The sequence below is a fragment of the Delphinapterus leucas genome, chromosome 10 (genome assembly GCF_059928025.1).
Source record: "Delphinapterus leucas isolate spDelLeu-1000000601 "Yukka" chromosome 10, BTC_Dleu_Yukka2, whole genome shotgun sequence".
Classification (NCBI taxonomy): Eukaryota; Metazoa; Chordata; class Mammalia; order Artiodactyla; family Monodontidae; genus Delphinapterus; species Delphinapterus leucas.
Window position 1 is genome coordinate 52,098,397 of NC_143138.1, and position 23,860 is coordinate 52,122,256.

The 23,860-nt window shown below is 50.9% G+C and overlaps 1 protein-coding gene across 2 annotated transcripts in view; it reads right to left on the minus strand.

Moving 5' to 3' along the window:
• OSBPL10 (oxysterol binding protein like 10) overlaps positions 1–23,860 on the minus strand; it is a 282,172-nt gene that overhangs the window by 8,398 nt on the left and 249,914 nt on the right. For both annotated transcript variants that reach the window (XM_022553889.2, XM_089918971.1), the window contains 2 exons: positions 10,519–10,996; positions 1,304–1,490 (listed from right to left, as the gene is read on the minus strand). In XM_022553889.2, the coding sequence (XP_022409597.1) occupies positions 1,304–1,490; positions 10,519–10,996 (665 nt within the window). The remainder of the gene's footprint in view (positions 1–1,303; positions 1,491–10,518; positions 10,997–23,860) is intronic.

Sequence of the window (23,860 nt, forward strand, 5' to 3'; positions counted from 1 at the left end):
ACTAAACAAGGTCGAACCCCTCCAGCCTGGCTTCACAAGGGCCCCTGGTGGAGATGTGTGGCCCTTTGCCTCACCCACCCGGCCCGGGGGCTCCGGGTCTCAGCTCTGGGTGAAAGCAGAGCCCACCTCCCTCTCCCCAGGAGCCTGCTGCAGGCAGAGTAACACAGCAGAAACAGGAGGTGGAGGAGCCCAGGGCCTCTTTTTCTTTTTTTTGGGGGGGGGGCTCTCACTGTTGCGACCTCTCCCGTTGCGGAGCACAGGCTCCGGACGCACAGGCTCAGCGGCCATGGCTCACGGGCCCAGCCGCTCCGCAGCATGTGGGATCTTCCCGGACCGGGGCATGAACCCGTGTCCCTTGCATCGGCAGGCGGACCCCCAACCACTGCGCCACCAGGGAAGCCCCGGTTCCTCTTTTTCTAATGGCGAAGCTCGGGATGAATTTGGTGTTTTCAAACCTAGGTCTGGAATTTTTCTCCCTGAGCCTGAACACCACCGGGAGCCCAGGCGGCATCAGGAATCCTCCCAACGGCACACAGCGGAAGGGTATCCGTGCTGTGCTGGTAACGCTTTAACAACGGGCTCGCCAGGAGGGAAAACGCCTGGTTTACAGCTTTTGCCAGTTTCTGTGCTGCCCCACCCACAGCGGATCTCAAGCTACCACTGGGGCATGAGGGGCTGCGGAGCTGGGGAGAAACGCGCATAATCAGCTCTTGGGGGCTGGTATGTTTGGCTCCAAAACGGCCACTGAAGGTGCCTACTTTCCAGGGGACACTCCAGCACCCCACATGAACACCATCCGGAGAAGCTTTCCAAGAAAAAGGTCAAAGATGGGAGCTTGCTTATTATCCAGTGATCTGCTCCAAAGGGGGAAATTTATAATTAGAGCCATAAAAACGAGGTGATGCTCCCCTCAAACAGCGGGCCTCTCCTTCTGTTTCTTAGGACTGCTTCCCAGCTTCCAAAAGGAGAGAAACGGTCCTGCTCTCATAGATGCAGGATTCGGGATGTTGCATGGAGCTCACAGAACAACTGCATCAGTGCAGGTCAGGCCTCCGGCCTCGGAAGCGAGAGGTTACGATAACGCCAGAAGCCCTTTGTTCTCTGGGGCATGTTCCGCCAACACATCACCAGACTGGGGTTGGGTTCAAGACGCCGCCGGTGAGACATGTCATCTGAAACAGATCTGTTAAATTGATCTTGATTTTTCAACTCATCCCACGGCTGGAACCCAGTCTTCTGATGCAGACAAGAAACCTGGGGCATCGTGTTCGGACAGAGACGGAGTCTCCCTGGCCCCTCCTACCTGTGGACCTTCCCCCCGTAGAAAGGCTTTGTGTGGAAGATCACTGTCGCTGAGTACCCAGTCTTGGCGCAGGTGATGCTGACTTTTCCTCCGAGCTCCACCCAAGGGATGGTGAGGATGGACCGGGCGTAGGCACTGGGCAGGGTGAACACATACTCCTCCCCGTGCTCCAGGAGCCACAGCACACCTGAGGAAGACAGGAGGGAAGGGTTAGGCTCGCACACGAGGAAAGCGCAGCTGGTGAAACCGAGGAGGACCCTGAGGGGCTCCAGGGCACGGAGGCCTTTTTGTCTTCCGTTTCTTGTAGCCTCCATGACCTTCCCTGAGTTCCAAAGGGCAGATTGCAACAGTTGCTAATCAAGGGAGGCGCAGCCAAGAAACCACCGAAGGCAAAAGATTAAAGGAACAGAGAAGCTCATCAAGATTAGGAGGCCTGGGCTTCCCTGGTGGCACAGTGGTTGAGAGTCCGCCTGCCGATGCAGGGGACACGGGTTCGTGCCCCGGTCCGGGAAGATCCCACATGCCGCGGAGCAGCTAGGCCCGTGAGCCATGGCCGCTGAGCCTGTGTGTCCGGAGCCTGTGCTCCGCAACGGGAGAGGCTACAGCAGTGAGAGGCCCCTCGTACCACGGAGACCTAATAGCACCTGAGACCCTGCACACATCCTAATCTTGTCAGCAACCCCACCCTTGAACCATTGCTATAAAACTCCTCATCAAATCCTCCCCAATTGGGACACACCGTTTTCGAGGGCAGGAGCCCACTGTGTCCCCCTTTGCCTGGCAAAGCAATAAAGCTGTCCTTTTCCACTTCACCCAAAACTATGTCTCCGAGATTCAATTCAGCACCGGTGCACAGAGAAGCTGAGCTTTGGGCATCACTGGAAACCAGAAGATGCAAAGATGAGAAACCAAACACACTCCTGCAACAGACGTCACGCCGCCCACCTCCGCAGAGGCCGGCCGCCCATGTGCCGTTTATCTATTTGCTGCATCTCTACTGCATCGGAGATGTTGAGAATACATGGTGAGCAAGACAGACCCGCTCTCTGCCCTCCAGGAGCCAGAGAGAAAGGTGGGCGTGAATGAAGCACTTGCAAACACAAAACTGTGACTGTGATGGGCTGGGAGCGGGAGGTGCCCGGGGCCTCCAGCGGCAGGGGCTGAGCTGGGAGGGGAGGCTTCCCGGTGGAAGGGACTCTCGAGCTGGGTAAGAGTTGAGTTGGGGAAGAGGGGAGGGAAAGTAGAAGCAGGGGGAGGCATGTGCAAAAGCCCCGTGGTGGGAAGGAGCCGGGTGAGCACGGGGGTCTGAGAAAAGGGCCCCAGGGAAGAAAGGGAAGTGGTGGGTATAGGTATGGAGGCTGCCCAGGTCTACAGGGGCCAGGCCTCATCTTTAAACTTCGAAAAAGCCTGTTAAGGAGTTCTGCCTTTATCCTGAGAGCAGCAGAGACAACCTCAAAGGTTTTCAGGAAGTTACAAAGCAAGAGTACACAGCTGCGGTCACCACCCGGGGGGCACCCACCCCTTGATCAGAGGTTCTCCAGGCTGGGAGCCAAGTACTAGTCTCGGAGAGATCTGATCCTCTTGAAACAATGCAAAATGACGTGGGCTTGTCTCTTTTTCTAGGGAAAGGAACCACAATTTTGAACAAGTTCTCAAAGGCTGCCGTGAACTACCCCGACAGGCGCCATCTCCCGGGGCTGCTGTACAGCTGGTGCATTGACACCCAGCCCCTGCTCTGGCTTGTCCGGTCGGGCACCCACAGGGCCCCCTCTGCTGAGGGCAGCACCTCCTGGGCTGGCAGAGGCCTGGGAACCAACATGCCTGGCTCACTGAGGTTTGCTCTGTGTGAGGGGCCTTCTTGGCCTCCCACCCCACAGTGGGGCTTCGCTCCCTGTAGAAAAGCCCTCCCAGCTCTATTCCTGCCCACTCTGGGCCTGCAATGGTCAAGTGCAGCAAGAGCCTCAGGAAGGTCAGTTCTGTCCTTCGGCCAGAACTATGTGACTGGAGGTGTTAGTGATGTCCCCTCCCTGGGCCCCTGGTTCCTCCACTGGAAAGAGCGAGGAGGGGGCTCCATGTGCCCTGGGGGACCCTTCCTGGCCACCCAGCACTTCCAGGGGCTTCACGTGCAGTGTCTTCTGTGAGCTTCACAGCTACTCAACGCAGCATTCATTATTATCATTTTTTAAATAAGGAGGTGGAAACGGAAACTCAGAGGGGTTAAGTAATTTGACTGGTCGGTACTTCTCTCTGAGACTAGATAAGCATGTCAATCAACAGAGCTAGATTACTCAGCCCTAAAAAAGAAGGAAATGATGCCATTTTCAGCAACAGGGATGGACCTAGAGTTGATCATACTAAGTGAAGTCAGTCAGATAAAGACAAATATCATATGATATCACTTATATGTGGAATCTAAAATATGACACAAATGAACTTATCTGTGAAACAGATTCACAGACATAGAGAACAGACCTGTGGTTGCCAAGGAGGAGGGGGGTTGGGAGAGGGATGGACTGGGAGTTTGGGATTAGCAGATGCAAACTATTATACATAGGATGGATAAACAACAAGGTCCTACTGTATAGCGCGGGGAACTCTATTCAATATCCTGTAATAAACCATAACGGAAAAGAATATGGAAAAGAATGTATATCTACACACACACACACACACATGCACAGACACATATACTTATAGCTGAGTCACTTTGTTGTATAGCAGAAATGAACACAACACTGTAAATCAGCTACACTTCAATAAAATTAAAATAAATTTTAAAAAATCAATCAATCAACAGAGCTAGAATCTGCCCAGCAGAGAGACAGTGTATGTGTGTGTGTCCCTTTCAGCCCTGGGGAGCTCGCCAGGAGAGTCTGAGGAGAGGGGACTAAAGGTACAAAGGGATCAAGAATGCTGAGTTTCCAAAGTCAATATGAAGATGTACTCAGGAGTCACTCAATTTACCCTTAAAAACTCCTTGCATCGCCCATGAGCCACAGTTTTTGGAATAAACTAGGCTTGTCCAGAACCCGCAACCTCACCCCCAGGTAAGTGCAGCAAAGTTACACCTGCTGACCCACAGACACAGGGGGCCGGTGTGGAAACCCCAGGGGACGGGCCCATGTGCGTCTGGGGGTCGTGACCTCCCCCAGGGAGGCAGGATGCTCACACATGGGCACAGGCAGGAGAGAAGACCCCCCCACCCCAAGAAAAAGCAGACTCAGGTCACTCACAATCGCGTGGGCAGGACTAAGGGGCAGAGATCGCAGCAACATTTAAATCTCTCTCCTTAACCAGGAAGAGAATTGAATACATGTAACATAAATGCACAGACAGCACGGCTCCACTACACCAAATACACTGAATATCAGAGCACACTGACTTCTCCCCACCTCCCCACTCGCCAGAGCTCCCAATGAAATTACACCATCTTTCCCAAAGCCAAGCCTTGGGCCACCGAACACCCTCCCTCTGTCACTTATCCCTCCCCGCAGTTCAGGGGGCAGAGCTGCCCCAGGTGACCGCTGAGGCCCTGTCCTGTGATGCACAAGGGTGGACCTGTGTCTGTCTGCAAGGAGGATTCGACACCAATGTGTCGCTTCTTACAGCTTGTGCTCAGGACCCTGGAAGAAGAATGGCCAGGCCTGGTATGCTTTTTGTTTCCAAGCGTACTTTGTGTCTTTCCTAGAATTAGGCTGCTAAGAAGAGAGCGAAGCAGGTGGTAAAGTTCACGCCGAATAGGTCTGACACCAACCGTCAAGAGGAACCGGAAGTGGAAGTTGGAAAGAGAGAGGCTCCAGCAGACTCCCCATCCACCCCTCCGCCCCAGTTCTACTCGCAAGCCTCTGGTTCCCTGAGTGCCATCCGCATCCTCATAGCCTCAGGGCCTGTGGCAGCGGGAGGGGCCCTGAGACCCTGAGGAGGAGGCTGCCGGTCCCTCTGTCACCTGCCTTCAAGGGCCCAGAGAAGGCAGCTCTTTGTCCCCCATCCTCACCCTCCATGCCGATGGACTATGTGGCAGTAAAGTCCTCCCAGGGGCCCAAATGTCCCCTGACAGCACTGCCCCACCCCCGATGTCTACGATGTCCCCCTCTGTTGTCAGCCTTTCCAGCCTTTGACCTGCCGTACTTTGGGGACCCCCACCCATTTGCACATCCTGTGGTGGCCTCTCTCAGCGGGCCAGGACCACGTGACAGCCAGGAGCGCCACGTGCTGAGTCTTCCTGGTCTCATTCACGAATATAAACTTGGTGAGGTAGGATCATGCCACTGATATTTTCTTTAGAACACACTTACCTGGAGCATACGCCACCATTTTTTAAAAGCCCTAGATGAGATCTTAGAGGATCATTCCAACTCCCCCGTCCCCCGCCAGCCTGGTGACCTTAAGTTCTCTGCCCCTCAGCTGCCTCATCCGTGATGCAGGGATAATGGTACCCGCACCTCACGGGGCTGTAAAAAAGGCAACACTGAATCTCAGCTAAGGGCACGCAGCCTGCTACACCGCTGGAATCCTGATCACACCCCCATCTCTTGGCAGGTGAATTCTCAGCAGTGGTACTTCCACTTGGGAACAAGGAAGAAATCACAAAATCTGCTGACGGCTGACGCACATGGGGGATCCCTCCTTCCTCTCATCTTCAGAAAAACCTCTTCCAAACCAAGGTGAAACTTCCCGCAAGTCCACAGAAATCAGAAAAGTGAGCCCCAGAGCAAGGCTGGTTTAAAGCACTGGCAAGACCACACTCCCAGGCTCTTTTCTGAAAATCCATAAACGTGCACTCACTCGTTAAATCACCGGTAATTATGCCTTCCCAGGACTCTTTTTTCAGGATTGCATACAAAAATCTGTCCCTAATAATGAATAAAAGACTATATTAAAACTAGACTTGCAAACGGGCTCACAAATGAAAGCTCCTTTTTAATTAGCCTAAGAGCTGAGAGAAGCTGAAAAACACTGAATAATCCATCTTTCCGGGACATAGCTAGTCCTCATGCTGGGAGATTTTTGCTTTAAGTCCCACAAATTGATTTATCAATAAACGTAAGGCCAAGCATTAAGATTTTCAAACTGATAAATTTAAAATAACTCTGAGGAACAAAATATTCCGACAGGGCGTTGACTCTGGAAAGAAAGCACAGAATCACGGAAAGCAACTCGGGGGAACTGGTCTTCAGGGCCCACAGTGCCGGCATTCATGGGCAAACGGGTCCCTGCCTGTCCCCACAGACCCAATTCAGAGGCTGTGCCATTTACTGGGCGCTGGTCTGGAGTTCTGGTGGGGAGGGGCTTCAAGAGAAGCTGGATGAGCTGTGTCCCAAGCGGTGAGGGTGGGTACCAAGCAGAGGCGCCTCTGCTTCCATCCACGGATGGATGTCATCTCGGGGTTGGCTCAACAGTGTCACGCTTAGGGACTTTCAGTGTCAGGGCTGAGGGACCATTCGGGGGAGGTCTCTGAGCTACAACCTCGGGGAATTCAAGGCATAATGAAGCACTTGATAATGGCATTTTATCATAGCCAAATAGGCCACAGACTTAGGGCAATAATTTAAAATGTAAGCCCATGTATTTACATACAAAATTTCACGTGGACCCATCTAATGTTTAAAATGAAGGGTTGGAGGGACTTCCCTGTCAGTCCAGTGGTTAAGACTCATCGCTTCCAATGCAGGGGGCGCGGGTTTGATCCCTGGCTGGGAAACTAAGATCCTACAAGCTGCACGGCAGCCAAAAGTTAAAAAAAAAAAAAAAGAAAAGAAAAATGAAAGGTGGGAAAAAAATGTCACTTCATGCCCTATCAACAAATGCATGGAAGGTGCTGGATCAGTGCAGGGAATGGAGGAAAGAAAAACAACCCACCTCCCCCACCCGCCCTCCCCATAACCCACACCCCAAAGGAGCCCTGAGGACAGGAACCAGAACCCTTGGCTTTGAAGTCTGGAGATTCTTAGAAGCATTTTGTGTGAAAAATCAGAAAAACTGTGTGTTACAGAGCTCACATTTAATTAGTATGAAAGAAAGGGGGACGTAGCTACTGAAAGGACTGAGACAAACTTAAAGCCTCACAAGAATGAGAGACGGTCCCCTGACCCTCTCCAGGCCCGTCGACAGCAGGAATACATGGGGGTGGGGGGTGGCCAGGAAGGGGCCTTCCACAGTCTCTCTCCAGAATCTTCCTTCTGCTTTCTTCACTGAGAAGTTCTAAGTAGAACTTTCAAGCAGAGAGAAGACGTGAGGGCAGCAAATACCAGCTCTGCTCCAGGGATGCTATGGCCGAGGGTCTCAGCAGAGGGTGTTACGTGGTGTCCCACACACGCACAGCCTGAAGAGTTTGTCCAGGGCTGTGCAGAGTGAAGGAAGGCTGCAACCCCTACCGGCTGCCTGGAAGGAACAGGGCAGCCGAGATCCCGAACATCAGGGGCCGACCCTTCACGCGACACAGACACGAAGTCTCCAGGCTTTACATGACAAGTTTTAACCTCAGCGGGGACCTCACCCAGAACTCTGGCCTGTAGAGACACTGCTTGCTCAAGCCCCCCTCTCAAATGTCTAAACCCCAACACAACCTAGCTGAGCTCCTGTGCTCTCTCTCCAAACGAATCCCCTCTTCAGTCTTCCCCACCTTAGTTAATGGCTATGCCATCCTTCTAGCTGCTCAGGTCAAAAGCCTGGTGTCACCTTGCTCTCATACCTCACATCCAATCCAGATGTGTCCGATGAGGGGTTAATATCCAAAATATACAAAGAACGCATACAACTCAACATCAAACAAAACCAGACAGCCTGATTGAAAAATAGGCAGAGGACCTGAAGAGACATTTTTCCAAAGCAGACATACAGATGGCCAAGAGGCAAGTGAAAAGATGCTCGACGTCACGAATCATCGGCGAAATACAAATCAAAACCACAGTGATGTATCACCTCACACCTGTCAGAACGGCCATCATCAAAAAGATCACAGATAACAAATGCTGGAGAGCATGTGGAGAAAAGGGAGCCCTCCTACACTGTTGGTAGGATGTAAACTGTTGCAGCCGCTATGGTGAACAGTACGGAGGTTCCCAAAAAACTAAAAATAGAACCACCGTACAATCCAGCAATTCCACTTCTGGGTATTTATCCAAAGAAAATGAAAACACTAATTAAAAGAGATATATGCACCCCTCTGTTCATAGCAGCCTTAGTTATAATAACCAAGATATGGAAACAATCTAAGTGCCCATCAACAGACAAATGGATAAAGAAATTGTGGTATAAATATACCATGAAATATTATTCAATCATAAAAATGAATGAAATTCTGCCATTTGTGACAACAGGGATGGACCTAGAAGGTATTGTGCTAAGTGAAATAAGTCGGAGAAAGACAAATGCTGTAAGATTTCACTTATAGGTGGAATCCAAAACGAATGAACAAACATAACAGAACAGAGTCATAGATTCACAGAAGAAACAGGTGGTTGCCAGAGGGGAGAAGAGAAATAGATGAGGGAGATTAAGAGGTACATACTTCCAGTTGCAAAATAAATGAGCCATGGGTATGCAGTGCACAATGTAGGGAATAGCGTCAATGATTATGTAATATCTTTAAAAAAAAAAAAAAAAAAAGCCTTGGCATCACCTTTCACTCATACCCCACATCTGATCTCTCCACTTCAGAATTCATCCAGATTCCCAGCCTCTGTTACCTCCGCACCACTCCTGCCCTGGTTCAAACCACCATCGCCTTGTGCCTGGATTATTATCATAATCTCCTAACTGGTCTCCTTGCGTCGCCTTCCCCCTCTTATGGTCTAGTTTCAACAAGCAGCTGGAACAACCTTGCTAAACTGAAAGGCAGATCATGATACTCTTCTGCTCAAAGCCCGCAAAGACTTGGCAGCTCACTTAGTGGGACGCCAACACCCCTGCCGGTGGCCCCCGAGGCCCCACGTGACCTGGACCCAGTCACCTCTCCGACGGCATCTTCTCCCTCCCACTTCCCTTCTCCCGGCTCCAGCCACACAGGCTTCCTGTCTCAGACCAGCATGCAGGGATGCCCCTGCCTCTGGCCCCTCTGCCTCTGGCCTTGTTCTCTCCACCAAGACACACTCTCCGGGTAATCGACAAAGCCTGTCCATCATCACCTTCTTGGGTCCTTCATCCCCCCCTGGGTCTTTGCTCAACTGTCACCTTCTCGGTGACGTCTTCCCAGCCGCCACCCCAACCCATCCCAAAGTCCCACTGCTCTCTCCCCGCCATTCCTAGATCCTTTATTTTATTCCCAGGTCCCTTCCCGCCTCAATTTTTCTCCATAGAACCTAGCACCTTCCAAAGCACTACACAATTGTATTTCCCCAGCAGAAGAGAGAGCTCTGTGAGAACAGAGATTCTTCTGTCTGTTTTGCTCATTCAAGTACCCATGGCTCCCAAGGCAATGGCTGGCAACCAGTAGGCGCTCAATAAGAGCGTGCTAAGTCAATGAAAGGTGTTCTCATCTCCTGGGGTTTGGAAAGGGCTTCCAAGGAGCCGTGTATGCCCTGAAACTGAAAGCCACATTCTGTGCCAGATTTTTCTTTTTCCTGAGTCTACAGCCAGAATCTCACAGGGATTTATGACTCAAAAGAAGTTGAAGAACCACTAACACAGGTTCCTGAATTTGACACGGATGATTACAGTTTCCCTCAAACAATGAATAACCTTCATTCATAGCTGTCTGCTAACAGAGAAACGTGTGATCCACGAGCGGTCTGATTATACTGGGTTTTCCCTTCAGAACTGCAAGCCCAGCGTCCAGAGATTTGCCTTGGGAATTATTTATGAGCAGATTTTGAATAGGCAGCACTATGATCTTCATTGTCTGTGAGCCAGAAACTGGTGAGAATGAAGAAAAATGTGTTTTCATAGATTTGCAGCCAACTCTAATATTCATACAGAGCTGGAAAGAAAAGGATCTGTAAGGCGGCTCACACACTACTAGCAGGTGAAGATCCAGGTGGGCAGCCTAAGAGGCAAACAGCTGCACCCCACTTACCCCATCACCTCGGCCGCTTTGGGAAATGACCAGAACCTGGTTCCCAAATAGCAAAACCCATCCGTATTTCCAACTCGCCCACTTACTCCCAATTCCGTAACGAAATAAAAACAAAGGCCTCCACACACAAATCCTCAAGTGTCCATCAGGTACACAAATGTCCCTTGGTCAGAGCCCAGCTCCACCCAGCGATTTGGCTTACCTTCCCCAATCATTGAGACCCCCACGGACATGCCCATGAACTTGCTTTTGGTCCATACGTGAGTGTTGATGCACAGCCTCTTCTCCTTGCACTCACAGTAGAAGCAGGAGATGGGCGGGTGGTGGGACACCTGCTCGGCCACGAACCGCATTTTGTAGTTCTTGGAAGGGTCGTCGGCCATCGGGTGCTCATGGCCGGAGGGAGTAGGGGCGGCAGTCCTCTTGGGCTTGAACCTGTCCTTGGGAACCTCCCAGGAGCAGTGGAACGTCTCGCCGATGATGGGGTTGTAGGGTTTCTTGGCCAGGGTGCCCTTGCGGCCCTCGTGGAAGGCGGTGAGGTAATACTCCACGAAGCCGATGACCCTGTCCTGTGGCGTGGCCCCTGCGGTGACAGCCAGCAGCAGGTCTGGGTGTGCCAGGAAGTCTGCGTACATCTCCAGCAAGGACCGCTTCTCCAGAATGAACGTGGGAAGCACCACCTGCGGCCAGAGGAGACAAAGTCAGACAGCAAGCCCTATGGGTGCAGGAGAAAGCTAGAAAGGAAAACGTCAAGCAAGGTCGTAAGGGCGGGTACCAGGGACCAGTTCCTCTGATTTGCGCACACGTGACAAATCAGAGGAAAGAACATCCAAGAAATTGGAAGTGGCCGCAGCGGTGGCATCAACGCCAACCGAGCTTCATGGAATAGACTGCTCTGAGCCATTTTCCTCTCTGCTCACCTGGGCTGAAACAACAGCCTCTGTCCCTCCCTCCACGGCCAGTGCCCTGCTAACATGCAGCCCTCTTTCACACCCCATCATTTAGAGACGTGAAGCAAATAGCTCCAAAGGGCTTCTTCTATCCTTCCTGCCATCAGGCACGACCAAGGGGGATGCTCAGTGTGTTCCCACAAACACAGGTATGGGGGCTCGTTGGTGCTGCGTCAAAGCGGGGCCCAGGTAGAGCAGGACCCACCACTAAGAACATCTGTTTGGAGATCTCTGTAGGAAGAGCAGCGTATAAACCCTCACAGGATCAGGGCAGGGAAGGAATGTGGAAAGGGCCCGACAAACGTCTCCGGAGGCAAGGCCAGCTAGCGGGCAGTGTCCACAGTGGCTGTCACGGAGAAGAGGGGCCATGGGTAGAGGCTGCCCCCTAGGCTGGGTCAGAAGAAATGAGCAGAAGTTACAAAGAAGTAGGCTGGTACTTAATACTGAAGCTTCTGGTAAATGGACTGGCACAGGGGCCATCCCCTCAGTGTGTCATTGGCCCCATTACTGAAGACAGATAGAAACTTGGATGCTCTGTCAGGCACTAAGGGACTCCTCGTTGGTCCAAAGTGGATCCAAGTGGTCCCTCAGGCACCATACAACCCAAGTACCTAGAACCCAAGGATTAGGTCACTTAAAGCAAATGATGGACTTTCTGGGAAGCTGGTAAGCCCTCACCATCCCTGATATGCTATCACCCCCCCCCAGTGGTCTGATGACGTATTACCATTCCACCCCTCGGCTGCAAGACAAGCTTGCGTTGACCTGGAGCGTCTCACTCTGCTTCTCGTGGTGGCAGTCACGGGGTTCTGAAGCTGGAAGCCCAGCCCTGACCCGCTGGCTCCCCCTTGAACCGTCCGGGTAAGGGAAGGGGTTGACCGAGGTCACGCAGCTGGTTTACACTCCTCCCTACATGGCCAGGTCTGTCCTGTCACATCATAGGCCCCAACTCCCACAAAAGCATTGCTAACCAATAATACCACACACAGATCTGTGACCTGGCCCCCACTTCAGCCTGCTGGGACCCTTCCTAGGGAAAGATGGAGATACCGTGGAAGTGAGGTGTCCCGACAGACAGGCGGACATGAGACAGACAGGTGTATATGAAAGCAGCAAAGCACAGAGATTTCAGAGGAAACTGGGGGAAGCCCAGCCCGCTGGGGAGGTGAGGTTGGTACCCCTTCTAATGCTTTTCTGTCCCACTTGAAAACTATGTCAGAGGACAATGCACCCTCGCTAGGTCGCAAAGCAGTCAGATATAAAATGAGCATGTCACACAACCCAGGTATCACAGCAACACTCCCAATCTAACATGTCTCTCTGGGTGTCAGAAGTGAGTGATTTCTACATTCCTCCTGAGTATCTTTCTGCTTTACTTTTATAATAAACTAGAAGAAGAAACGTTATTTAAAACACAGCTATGCAAATTAATGGAGATTTCCTAAGTTTCTTTGAGCCACAACTTGACAAACTTGAGTATCTGAGCATCTGCGATGGCCGGGAAAAGTGCATCCTGGCTCAGAACCGCCTTCAGACGCCACTGCTATGACCTCCTAGGTCTCTGCGTGGGAACAGGTCAAGTTCAGCTGCCGTCCCCGTGCCCTGTGAGGCCTGCCCTTCTCATGAGCCTCACGGGGGCCTGGCTGCGCCTCCCATGCCTGCCCCCCACAGAGCCACTCAAGGTCCCCCCAGGAATGCTCCCCACCCAGGCTGTGCAGGTTGAGGCTGTGGATTTCAGCAACCTTGGAACTACCCCCCCCCACCCCCACCCCCGGCCCATGCGACCAAATCAATAGCAAAAGAAAAGAAGCAACCAAGGTCCGCATCTCCAGGCCTCCCTGAAACACTGCATTCCTGTGCTCCCTCCCGGGCAGGGGGCCCTCTGATGGAGGGCAGGGGTGGGGTGCAGAGTTACACTGAGGAGCTCCACGTGAAGACGGTCCCAAGACCCGGGTTCCTCCTCCCCGACCCCGTGGGATGGGGCGTCTCCAACAACAATCCCACCTCTGGTCAGGGCTGCACCCGAGACTGAAATTAAAAGGAAAGAATCGCGTGGATGTTTATGCTCTCACGGGGTACTTTGGAAAAGGGCAAGAGTTTAAGGCATTTCCCCTAACTTAGCATTTCTGAACTCAGAAGCTGAAGGATTAAAACAAAACAAATAGAAAAAAGAACCCCACGCAGAATCCCAAATCGCTCAGCATCAGAACCCAAAGGTCCCTTCGGGATGCTGCAGGTCAAGCCCCTGGTCTCACAGGTGAGGGGACAGACTGGGGAGAAGGCAGGGAAGGTGCAGGAGAATGTGGGGAACCTCAGGGCTCCCAACTGCCCCCCAAGTTCTGTCCATCACCCGACACATCACAGTTCTCTACTTCGGGCCAACAAGAGCATCTTCTTTCCCTCAGAGGACGAGGGAGGTGAGCGGTCACTGGACGTCAGAACCGGGATGGCTGGGCCACCCCCTCTCCTGTCCCTAACACGCAGGGGTCAGGAGGCAGCCCTGGGGGAAAAGGTGGGACGAGAGCCCCACCTTCTAGTCCGTGCTACTCTTCCTGGATGACAAGGCAATCCACCAACCCAAAGACTGTCATTAATGTGCAGATGGGAGGGAGACCACAGGCAACTAAGGACACTCACGGTGCCCCCTGTCTGGAAAAGTACAGCTGACGCTTCCTAACCCGCCTTCCAGCTGTCACGCCTGCCACTATTTCTTCTCCACACCACAGCTGGAGTCATCTTTCTAAAATCTCTGTAAGACACAAAGTCCAGCCTGGCCCCCACCTCCTCCAGTCCCACAGTATCCCTCACTTTCTGCCCCAGCCCTCCCCTCACAAGTACGTACACACGTACACGTACACACACACACACACACACACACACGAGTTCACTCCTGTTTCCTTTTGCTGCCCTCCCTCCTGCCCTCATCTAAGTGAGAAATAGCTACTCAGCTCATAGGAGGTAAACTCCTCCGTGAGGTCTTTTCTGACACCTCCTCCTACATCCACTCCCCCCTTCGCTGTACCCATCACACACCCACGCTGTAGCATCCGCAGGGCTCTTTTTGCTCTTATCAATGCTATACAGAGCATTACTGGCACAACTGGGGGGAAATTTTACTATGGGCGTGTAAGAAACAGTATCAAAGCCATGTTAAATTTCCCCAGGGTGACCAATGTGTCGTGTAGGAGAATGACCTTGTTAGGTCATTGATAGCCCATTGAGGTCCACTCACTGATGGATGTCAGGGAAGAGAGTCATGTCTACGACCTACTCTGAAATGGCTCATCAAAAAATAAACACATACGTACATGTGCGTGTGTACCTGCTGTGTGGCGGACAGAGAGAAGAAGCAGGGAGAGAGTGGGAGAGGGGAAAGAAGAAAGAAAAATACAAAGTGGCATAATGTTAACAATTGGCCAATAAAGGTGAAGCATATATGTGGAAGTTCATTGTTCTATTCTTGCAACTCTACTGTAGATTGGAAGATGTGCTAAATGAAGAGTTGGAAGAAAAAGAAAAAAAAAAGGCTCTACTAGGGATGCAATACCTGAGAACTTACTGTCAAAGACAACCCTCCTGAAATGAAAGACACAGGGAATGTGGTCTCACAGCCAACAACAGGTTCAACCCTCGAGGCATGTATTCTGCACTTGACAGTGATGCTGTGGCGTTGTCCGCGCTGGGAAAAGTAGAATTCCCAGAGAGATGGAGGAGAATGGGCAGGAGTGGGGTGACCATCTCCCCTTTCATCTCTTGCTGGTGTTTGTGCAGAATACCCAACCTCTGTCCTTTCAAGCCAGCACACTGACCACTGTGGGCAAGACACTTCATTAAAGTGGATTCTCTCTCTTCTATGATCTCCCTGACTTCTTGTTGGTCCCTTTGCCAATAAGTCACTTAACTATCTGTTTCTTGGGCAGTGGACACTGCAGACAGGGAGCCACAAAGAGGTGAGGACTAACTGGACTGTCTGCCTCCAACTGAGCGGTGAGCGGTGGCCCAGCTGCTGAGACTTATGGCAGCCAAACGGCTGCAATCGCTACTGCAGATTTATTGAGCCATCAGTCAGGGCTGCCTTTTCTGCCATCAACATAATTAAGACGATAAACTACTTTGGGGAAAGGAAAAAAAAAGAAGATCTGCACTCAGGATTGAGAGAACAATTAATTACGGCTAAAGTTGCATCAATCTAGAAGTAAATAACTTATCTTTGGATTGGGATCTTAGAATTTGGAAACAATTGATCACCCATCGAGAAAGTCAAAGGGTCCCCCTAAAGAGCAATGGTCCGTCCCTTCCCCACAAAGGGAAGCACAGCAGGCCTCCGTCCGATATGGAAGGCCAGGGCAGGTGCGACTTCTCCAAAGAAACATCAGTTAACCTAATAACCTTGAGAGTCATCTACATAATACTCTGTTCTCAGTCTGGGAAACCTACCCGGTGCAAACAAGCAAGGAAGGGAGGCCAAAACCACCTGAGAGTGACCTGTGCAATCCTTTAAGGAAACCAGGGGAAGTACATAAAAATCCAGCCTTACAAAATGAGCAGGAGAGGATTCACACTGCCAAAGGCCCACGGAATGCTCCCCCTGGGTTCCTTAAAGGGCCAGCTCCCTTCCTGTGCATCTCATGGTGCTTGGGACACCAGGAAAGGCACTCATTAAAACAAATGATACAAGTGAACCTACTTACAAAACAGAAATAGACTCACAGACATAGAAAACAAACATGGTTACCAAAGGGGAAAGGTGGGTGGGAGGGATAAATTTGGAGGTTGGGATTAACAGATACACACTACTATATATAAAATAAACAACAAGGACCTACTGTTATAGTACAGGAAACTCTACTCAATATCTCGTAATAACCTATAATGGAAAACCCTCTAAAAAAGAATATATATATATATATATATATATATATATCTGAATCACTTTGCTGTACACCTGAAACTAACAGAACATTGTAAATCAACTATACTTCAATAAAAATTTATTTTTAATAAAAATATTTTTTTTAAAAAAAGGGCCCCTGGGCTTCTCTGGTGGCACAATGGTTGAGAGTCCGCCTGCCGATGCAGGGGACATGGGTTCGTGCCCCGGTCCGGGAGGATCCCACGTGCCGCGGAGCGGCTGGGCCCGTGAGCCGTGGCCGCTGAGCCTGCACATCTGGAGCCTGTGCTCCGCAACGGGAGAGGCCACAAGAGTGAGAGGCCAGCGTACCATAAATAAGTAAGTAAGTAAGTAAGTAAATAAATAAATAAATGGCCCAGCTTGCAGGAGAGTCAGAAACCGTGAGCCGAGGTTCATCTCTTGGCAGCGACAACCACGTGGACCTGGGCAAATTGCCCCCTTAGAAGAAGGAGCTTAAGCACAGCACTGTTAATCCGTGCTTGTTGTGACTGACGCTGGAAATTCAGCCTAATAAAATGAATCAATCAAGGAAAAAGCTGTGAGTTCAAGATGTCCACTGTATCATTATAACACCAAGAAGCCACTTGTGGAGGAAGTACAAGACAACGCAGTGACCTGGGGGAGGGTTATGCATCCGTGAGCAGGAACGCAGGCCATGAGAATGTTCTCGTCCTTGAACCCAGTGGCAGGCACGTGGGTGTCCGTCGTGAGGCAATTCTCTATCCCGGGGGCACACAAACCGCAACCACAAACCACGTCTCCTCTTGGTTCAACAAACAGCTCTACTGGAACCATTTAAATAATTCTTTAAGAATCATAGAAACTTCACAACGATCTCAGCAAGCTTCTCTCTCAATGTACAAATCTTGTCTGACAACCTTGAGGACAGGATGTGCACAGGGCACCCAAGGAGTGTTCAACCCACCTTTGCTTTGCACTAGTTTCAACCACAGTCTGCAGCCCCAGACTCCCACCTGCTCTATGGAATCAGTTATGCCTTCTGGAAGGGCTCACAATCCCCTCTTCCAGCAGATCTCTGTCCCATCTGAATCTGTAAAATTTGAGTTTAGACCAAATCCCTTGAGGAATCCACAGAGGTCACAGGCCCACCCTGGATCTTGCTGTTCCCCACAACCACCCCCCCCAAAATCTCAATTTCAAGCACCCCCCTCCTCCCATCACCCGGTACGTCCAGCTCACTCCATCACAGCCCCAGCCCCACGACCCCATCACGTCCACCATCCCCTGTCGCCTCATTTCCCTCCACGCCCAGCATGGCATCCCTGCCCCACCTGACACTCACTCCCTTGATCTGCCACCACCACCACGCTCTGGCCCCTCGGCCCTCTCTCCCTCTGGGGGGTCAGCCAGCAAACCCCAACCCTGGTTTAATCCACCTCCTCACGTTCTCCGAGCCTCAACCTGGCAGCTCAACTTACCTGGAGAAAAGAGACACATGCTCGTTGGTCTCACTTTAAATTCGTGACCTAGAATCCTTACGTGCCCCGCCCCGGGGCGGGGCGAGGGGCAATCCTGCCACCTCCTTCCTCCGCCTGAGAGGGCCACTCATCCCTGCTGCCTCCTCCCTCCCCAAATCTCTAACAGCCCTTCCCTCTTCATCACCCTCACTGCTCTGAATCCTTGACACGTGGCTGTGCAGATGTGGGAGCAAGACGGGATTATCCCTGCTTTACAGGCAAGGAAACAGAGACATTCAGAAGTGAGATAACAGCTGGGGCGCGTCCCGGCTCAGAACCACGTGCGTAAACACAGAGCTGAGGGTCCCCCGGGGTCCCCGCCCCTCCGCTCTGCTGCTTGCCTCCTGCTACAACGGTGGGCTGTCCTAGCTAGGGACAGACCCTCCGCACCGCACGGGATCCCAGAACCCCTCCCCTCTCAAGTTCCCGCAGGCATCCCCGCCCTCTCTCCCGACCTACCGTTCCCATCAGCATTCAAACATCTTCAGAAACCAAAGTTCTCTGTTCCAGAGCTTCGTTCCAATTTTCTGCTTCCCTTTTGCATCAAAGCTCCTTGAAACGCCATCTTTACTCCCCGTCGCCACTTTTCTCCCCATCCTCCCTTGAAGCCACCTAATCAAACTTTGGCCAAAACAAAGGCAATGGTCCCTCTGCAGGCTTGTTGGCAGCAGTGCCTCACAGCGGAGAACGCCCTTCTCCTTAGAACACTGCCTGCGTGTGACTTCATGTCGTCATGTTCCTCTGCTTCCTCCCCCCGCCCCCCGCTGGCCCTCCTCAGTCTCCTCTGCTGGACCCTTCTCATCTCTCCAGCCTTCCCATACTGGAGATTCCCCGGACTCGGCCTTTGGACTTTCCCCCTACATCTCTACTCACTCCCTAAAGGGGGGTTACCATCTCCCGAGTTGGACCACCCTCTGCACACTGTTCACTCTCAAACTGGAGCCCAAACTGGTTCACTCACAAACCCCAGGCTTCTATACTCAGCTGCCTACACACCCTCTCAATTTGGATGCAGAACTGAATGGATCCCTCAGACCCAAGAGACCCAAGGTTGGATCTGGGATATCCCCCCAAACACCCCAACCTCCTCTTCCCATAGCCTCTCCCCCCTTGGTAAGCGGGGCTGGTGGTCTGCTCCACGGGTGGCCCTCGATGAACCCAAGCCCCTGGAATTCACACCCCTGAAGAGTCCCCTTGTGGCACTTTAATCAACAGAGTGGAAGTGACACAGTGTCAGTTTGGGGCCCAAGGCTTATCAGCACCCAGTTTGGCCCTCCTGGGAGTTTTGAGCCACCGTGTTAAGAGTCTGGCAACCCAGCTGGACAGACCATGTGGGAAGGATTCATGGAGACAGAAAGGTTACAAGACTTCTTGAGGAGAGAGAGGCCCAGCTGTCCCAGCCACGTTCAGCCTACAACCAGCCCACCAGCTGATGACAGGTACACGAGTGACCACTGGCAAGACCAGCAAAAGAGCCACCCAGCTGAGCCCAGCCCAGACTGTGAACATAAATAAAATGGTTATCTTAAGCCACTTCGTTTAGGGTGGTCAATCCCTCAGCAATAGGTCACTGAAACAAACAGCAGCTCTAATGTTTATTATTCCGGTTGCTCAGGTTGAAATCTTAGAGTCATTCTTTATTCCTCTTTTGCTCATACCTTACAACAAAACCACATGCAAAAAGGATACCTGTAGCCTGCTGGCACGTCTTCTAAGTACACCCAGAAACTGCCACTGCCCTTGCCATTGTCTGTCACCTCCTCCATTCCCACCCTGACCCTGCTGCCTGCACCCCACTTGCCCTGTCTCAGTTTACTTTCTACAAAAGAGTCAAAATAATCTTTTTAAATACAAGGAAAGCCCTGCATTCCTTTGTTCAAAACTCTCTGACAGCCACCCACATCATCCATAATAACACCCCAAGTCCTCACAATGTCCAGCGAGGCCCTCTGATCCAGCCCCTGCTGTCTTGCCAATTTAATTTCTTGCCAACCCACGCGGGTCAACTCTGATCCAGACACAATGGCCTCCCTGCTTGTCCTCAAAATGCCAGGCAAGGGCCACCTCGGGCCTTGTCCACTCACTGACCCCGCTGGCCCGAACAGCTTTCCACTACATGGTCACCTGGCTGGCTTCCTCATCTTCACCTGGCCTGTACTCCAGTGACACCTGGAGAATCCTGCGCTGAGCAGCTCACCTAAGAGGCTCACGGGCCCCATCAGCTTTCCATCCCCACCCGCCATGCTCTGTGTCTCTCCACTGTGTTTGCATCTCCACATTCTTTTCTTTTCTCTCTCTAGCTTATTGTCTGTCTCTTTCCACCATCACACAAGCTCCGCGAGGCGTGCATTCTAACTGTTTTGTTCACTGCTGCACTCCCAGTCCCTAGAACAGTACCTGGCAGGTGTAGTACTCAATAAGTACTTGTTAGATGAGAGAGCATGTGCGTTACTGACGGCTGCCTTTCATAGCCCTGAAAACACGGTAAAAATCGTCATAAACCCCCAAGCTCAACCTTGCATCCTGTGGGCCCCCTCCCTGGAGCCCACAAATTATCAGGGCAGCAACTCTGAAAAACACATGTTTCCCACCTGCTCCAAGGCCTCCAAAGGTTTCCCATCACCCTCAGGATCAGGTTCACCTTCCTTCAATGGCCCACAAGGCTCTGCAGATCTAACCCTAGCCCCCACTCCAGGTTCCCCCATGCCCCGCCAGCACACACTCCCCCCAGCCTCACTGCCTTCGCTCTCTGGCTTCGCCCAATGCTGTTCCCTCCACCAGGAATGCCCTTCCTCTAATTCCTTCCACTACTGCCCACTCACCCTCCAGGCTCAACCTACATGTCCCTTTGTCAAAGAGCCCTTCTGTGCCCTCCATCTTCTGTGGCTCCTCCTTTTTCCCTCATTTTCCTTCCTGGGCTACCCATGATTTGTGCAATTGTAGCAGGTTATCCAGTAGAGGAATTCACCAGTAACTTGGGCTTCTGGAACCACAACTGAGGAAGGAGGACAGACCAAGGTGCTTCTGGAGGCAGGACCAGATACCTACTTTGGGGGGCCCAGTGAAAACAAAAATGCAAGTCCTCTTGTTCAAAATGATTAAGCATTTCAAGACAGCAACAGCAGAGCAGTAAACCAAGCCTGGGATGCTTCTGAGCATGGGATGTTATACAACCCCACTGGTCACTTGCCCAGGAAACTGATGACCACGGTTAATAAACTAAAGCAAAATACAGCACTCAAGGCCCAGTGAGGCTGGTGACCTGGGAATGCAGCTGTGCTGGACACCTCCACAAAGATGGGGCTGTGCACTTATTTTATGGAGAGATCAAAGCTTCATCCTCAAGTCGTGGAAGGTAACCTCTCCAGGGTGCCTGCTCATCGAACCAAGTGCCATTCAGGCCAAGCTCGTCCACTGCCAGCTTAGCACAAGCTTAACTGAATGACACAGACAAGAGCCAAGAAGAGACAATAAGGAAAGAGATAATCTACAAATAACAAATGCTGGAGAGGGTGTGGAGAAAAGGGAACCCTTCTACACTGCTGGTGGGAATGTAAATTGATACAGCCACTATGGAGAACAGTATGGAGGTTCCTCAAAAAAGTAAAAGTAGAGCTACCATATGATCCAGCAATCCCACTTCTGGTCATATAACTGGAAAAAACCATAATTCAAAAGGATACATGCACCCCTATATTCACAGAAGCACTATATACAATAGTCAAGACAGGGAAACAACCTAAATGTACATCGACAGATGAATGGATAAAGAAGATGTGGTACATGTAGACAATAGAATATTACTCAGCCATTAAAAAAGATGAAATCATGCCATTTGCAGCAACATGGATGGACCTAGAGATGATCATACTAAGTAAGTCAGACAGAGAAAGACAAACATCATATGATATCACTTATATGTTGAATCTAAAATACAACACAAATGAATATATCTATGAAACAAAGCAGACTCAGAGACATAGAGAACAGACTTGTGGTTGCCAAAGGGAAGGGGGTGGGAGAGGGATGGAGGGGGAGTTTGGGATGAGCAGATGGAAACTATTACATATAGGATGGATAAACAACAAGGTCCTACTGTAGAGCACAGGGAACTATATCCAATATCCTATGAGAAACCGTAATGGAAAAGAATATGAAAGAGAATATATATGTATGTATAACTGAATCACTTTGCTGTACAGCAGAAAGTAACACAGCATTGTAAGTCAACTATACTTCAATAAAATTTTTTTTAAAAAGGGGAAGATACAATTTCATCAACATTTTTACAGGGCAGGGCAACGAAAGCCCAAAAGCCTCATGGGACAATAAAAGGTTTCCCTCTTCCTTTCACAAGTATTTCAGCTTGTCAAATGTTCCCTTGGTTTCTGAATAACAGCTTCTTCCCAGTAAATAAGTTAATGAACAACAGATTAGAAAAGTTTTTCTTTCTGATAGCTGACTGTTGGATAAACACGTTTGCTCTTTTAGGAAAAGGCGATGTACACTTCTCATGATTTCCATATTTTAAAACAAGAGGGACTTCCCTGGCGGTCCAGTGGTTAGGACTCCGAGCTTTCACTGCAGGGCGCATGGATTTGATCCCCCGTCAGGGAACTAAGATCCCACATGCCGTGCGGCACAGCCAAATAAAAAAATTAAAAAATAAAACACAGGAGCCAGAAGGTGATGTCTCTGAGACACTCCACCTGCCATCATACAGTCCCCTCAGTGCTGTTGGGTTTCTCCACATCTGACCTGGGCAACTTCAGTTACTCTGACAGTCTCTCTCCTGTATCACTCAGGAGTCTACATTGAATTATAGAATATGATCCACGATGCAAATATATTTCACATGGTGACCCAGTACACACTGGGTCTAAAAAGTTTCACTAAACTAAAAAGAACTAAAAAGTTTCACCTGCTGTACACTCTGGTATTTTCTAATGTATTTTATTTCATTTTTTAGAAATGATCATCTGACCCACTAAACTGGTTTTACAACCCACAAAACGGGCTGTGAACCAGAGTTTGGAAACATGGTTTGGGGTCAAATTAGTGATGTCACAGCCCAGATTCCAGCCCCCAGGTCTTCACTCAAAGCTCCGTCTGAGTGCTCTACACTCAGACAGGAATCAGAGAGGGGGCTTTTTAAAAGGCAAGCACTTAAACGACTCTTCTAGCAAAAAGGATGCAAATTACATGGCCAGGTGACAGAAATTAAGAGAAGGCAGCAGAATGTCAGCTTGGTGTGTGGAGCCCCCGAGCAGAGGGCAGGGAAAGGGGAGACAAGGGAACCTTCAAGGTCACACTGCTCAGCATGTGCCCCCAATCCCATGGAAAGTAGTGCAGGTTCCCAGGATGTCAGACTCCCTCATGATCAAACCCATGAGAACATCCCCAAGAAAAGGCTTTTCTGTCCCCTCTGAGGCTCCCTGTTGTCGCTTTCCTCTTCAAAGAGCCTGTCTCACCCGCCCCCTCCCTCTCGCTGGTCTGGCCTCCAGGCCAAGCTGAGCTTGTGGAATCCAGCCCCTTCCCTGCAGCCAAACAAGCCCACGACCCTCAAGGCAGTTTCCCCAGGCTGCGCCTTCAGGGGCTCTGACCATTTCAAGTAGGCCTTCCAGATCGAGAACTTTCATTCCCAGCACACCCTTCCCATGGTCACCACCGTCCCTCCTAATCACGATGCACCTACCGAAACTGACCAGGACCCTGTGGGGCTCCAGGGCATGGAAGCCTTTCAAACAGTTGCTAATCAGGGAAGGGAGGGGATGCAGAGACAAGGGAGGAGCAGTCAGGAAACAATAGTGCAGCCTTGGGGCAGGGTCCTGGTTCAGTCTCAAGGGATACACATTAACAACGTCTTTGAACTCTTCTGCAGAAAGAAAACCCTCAACAAATGGAAAATGTTAGCATTCTTCATTCCAGAGAAGACCACCTGAGGCCAGACTGGAGGAGTGCAGGCCCTGCACACACCCTGATCCTTATCAGCAACCCAACCCTTGAACTCCTTACCTCCCGGTTTGGGACACACAGTTTTGTGGGGCAGGAGCTCGCTGTGTCTCCCTTTGCCTGGCAAAGCAATAAATTAGCTATTCTTTTCTACTTCACCCAAAACTCTGTCTCCAAGATTCGATTCGGCACCAGTGCAAAGAAGCCGAGCTTTCGGCAACAGCATCAGGACAGGCAAGGGAAGCCGGGTGG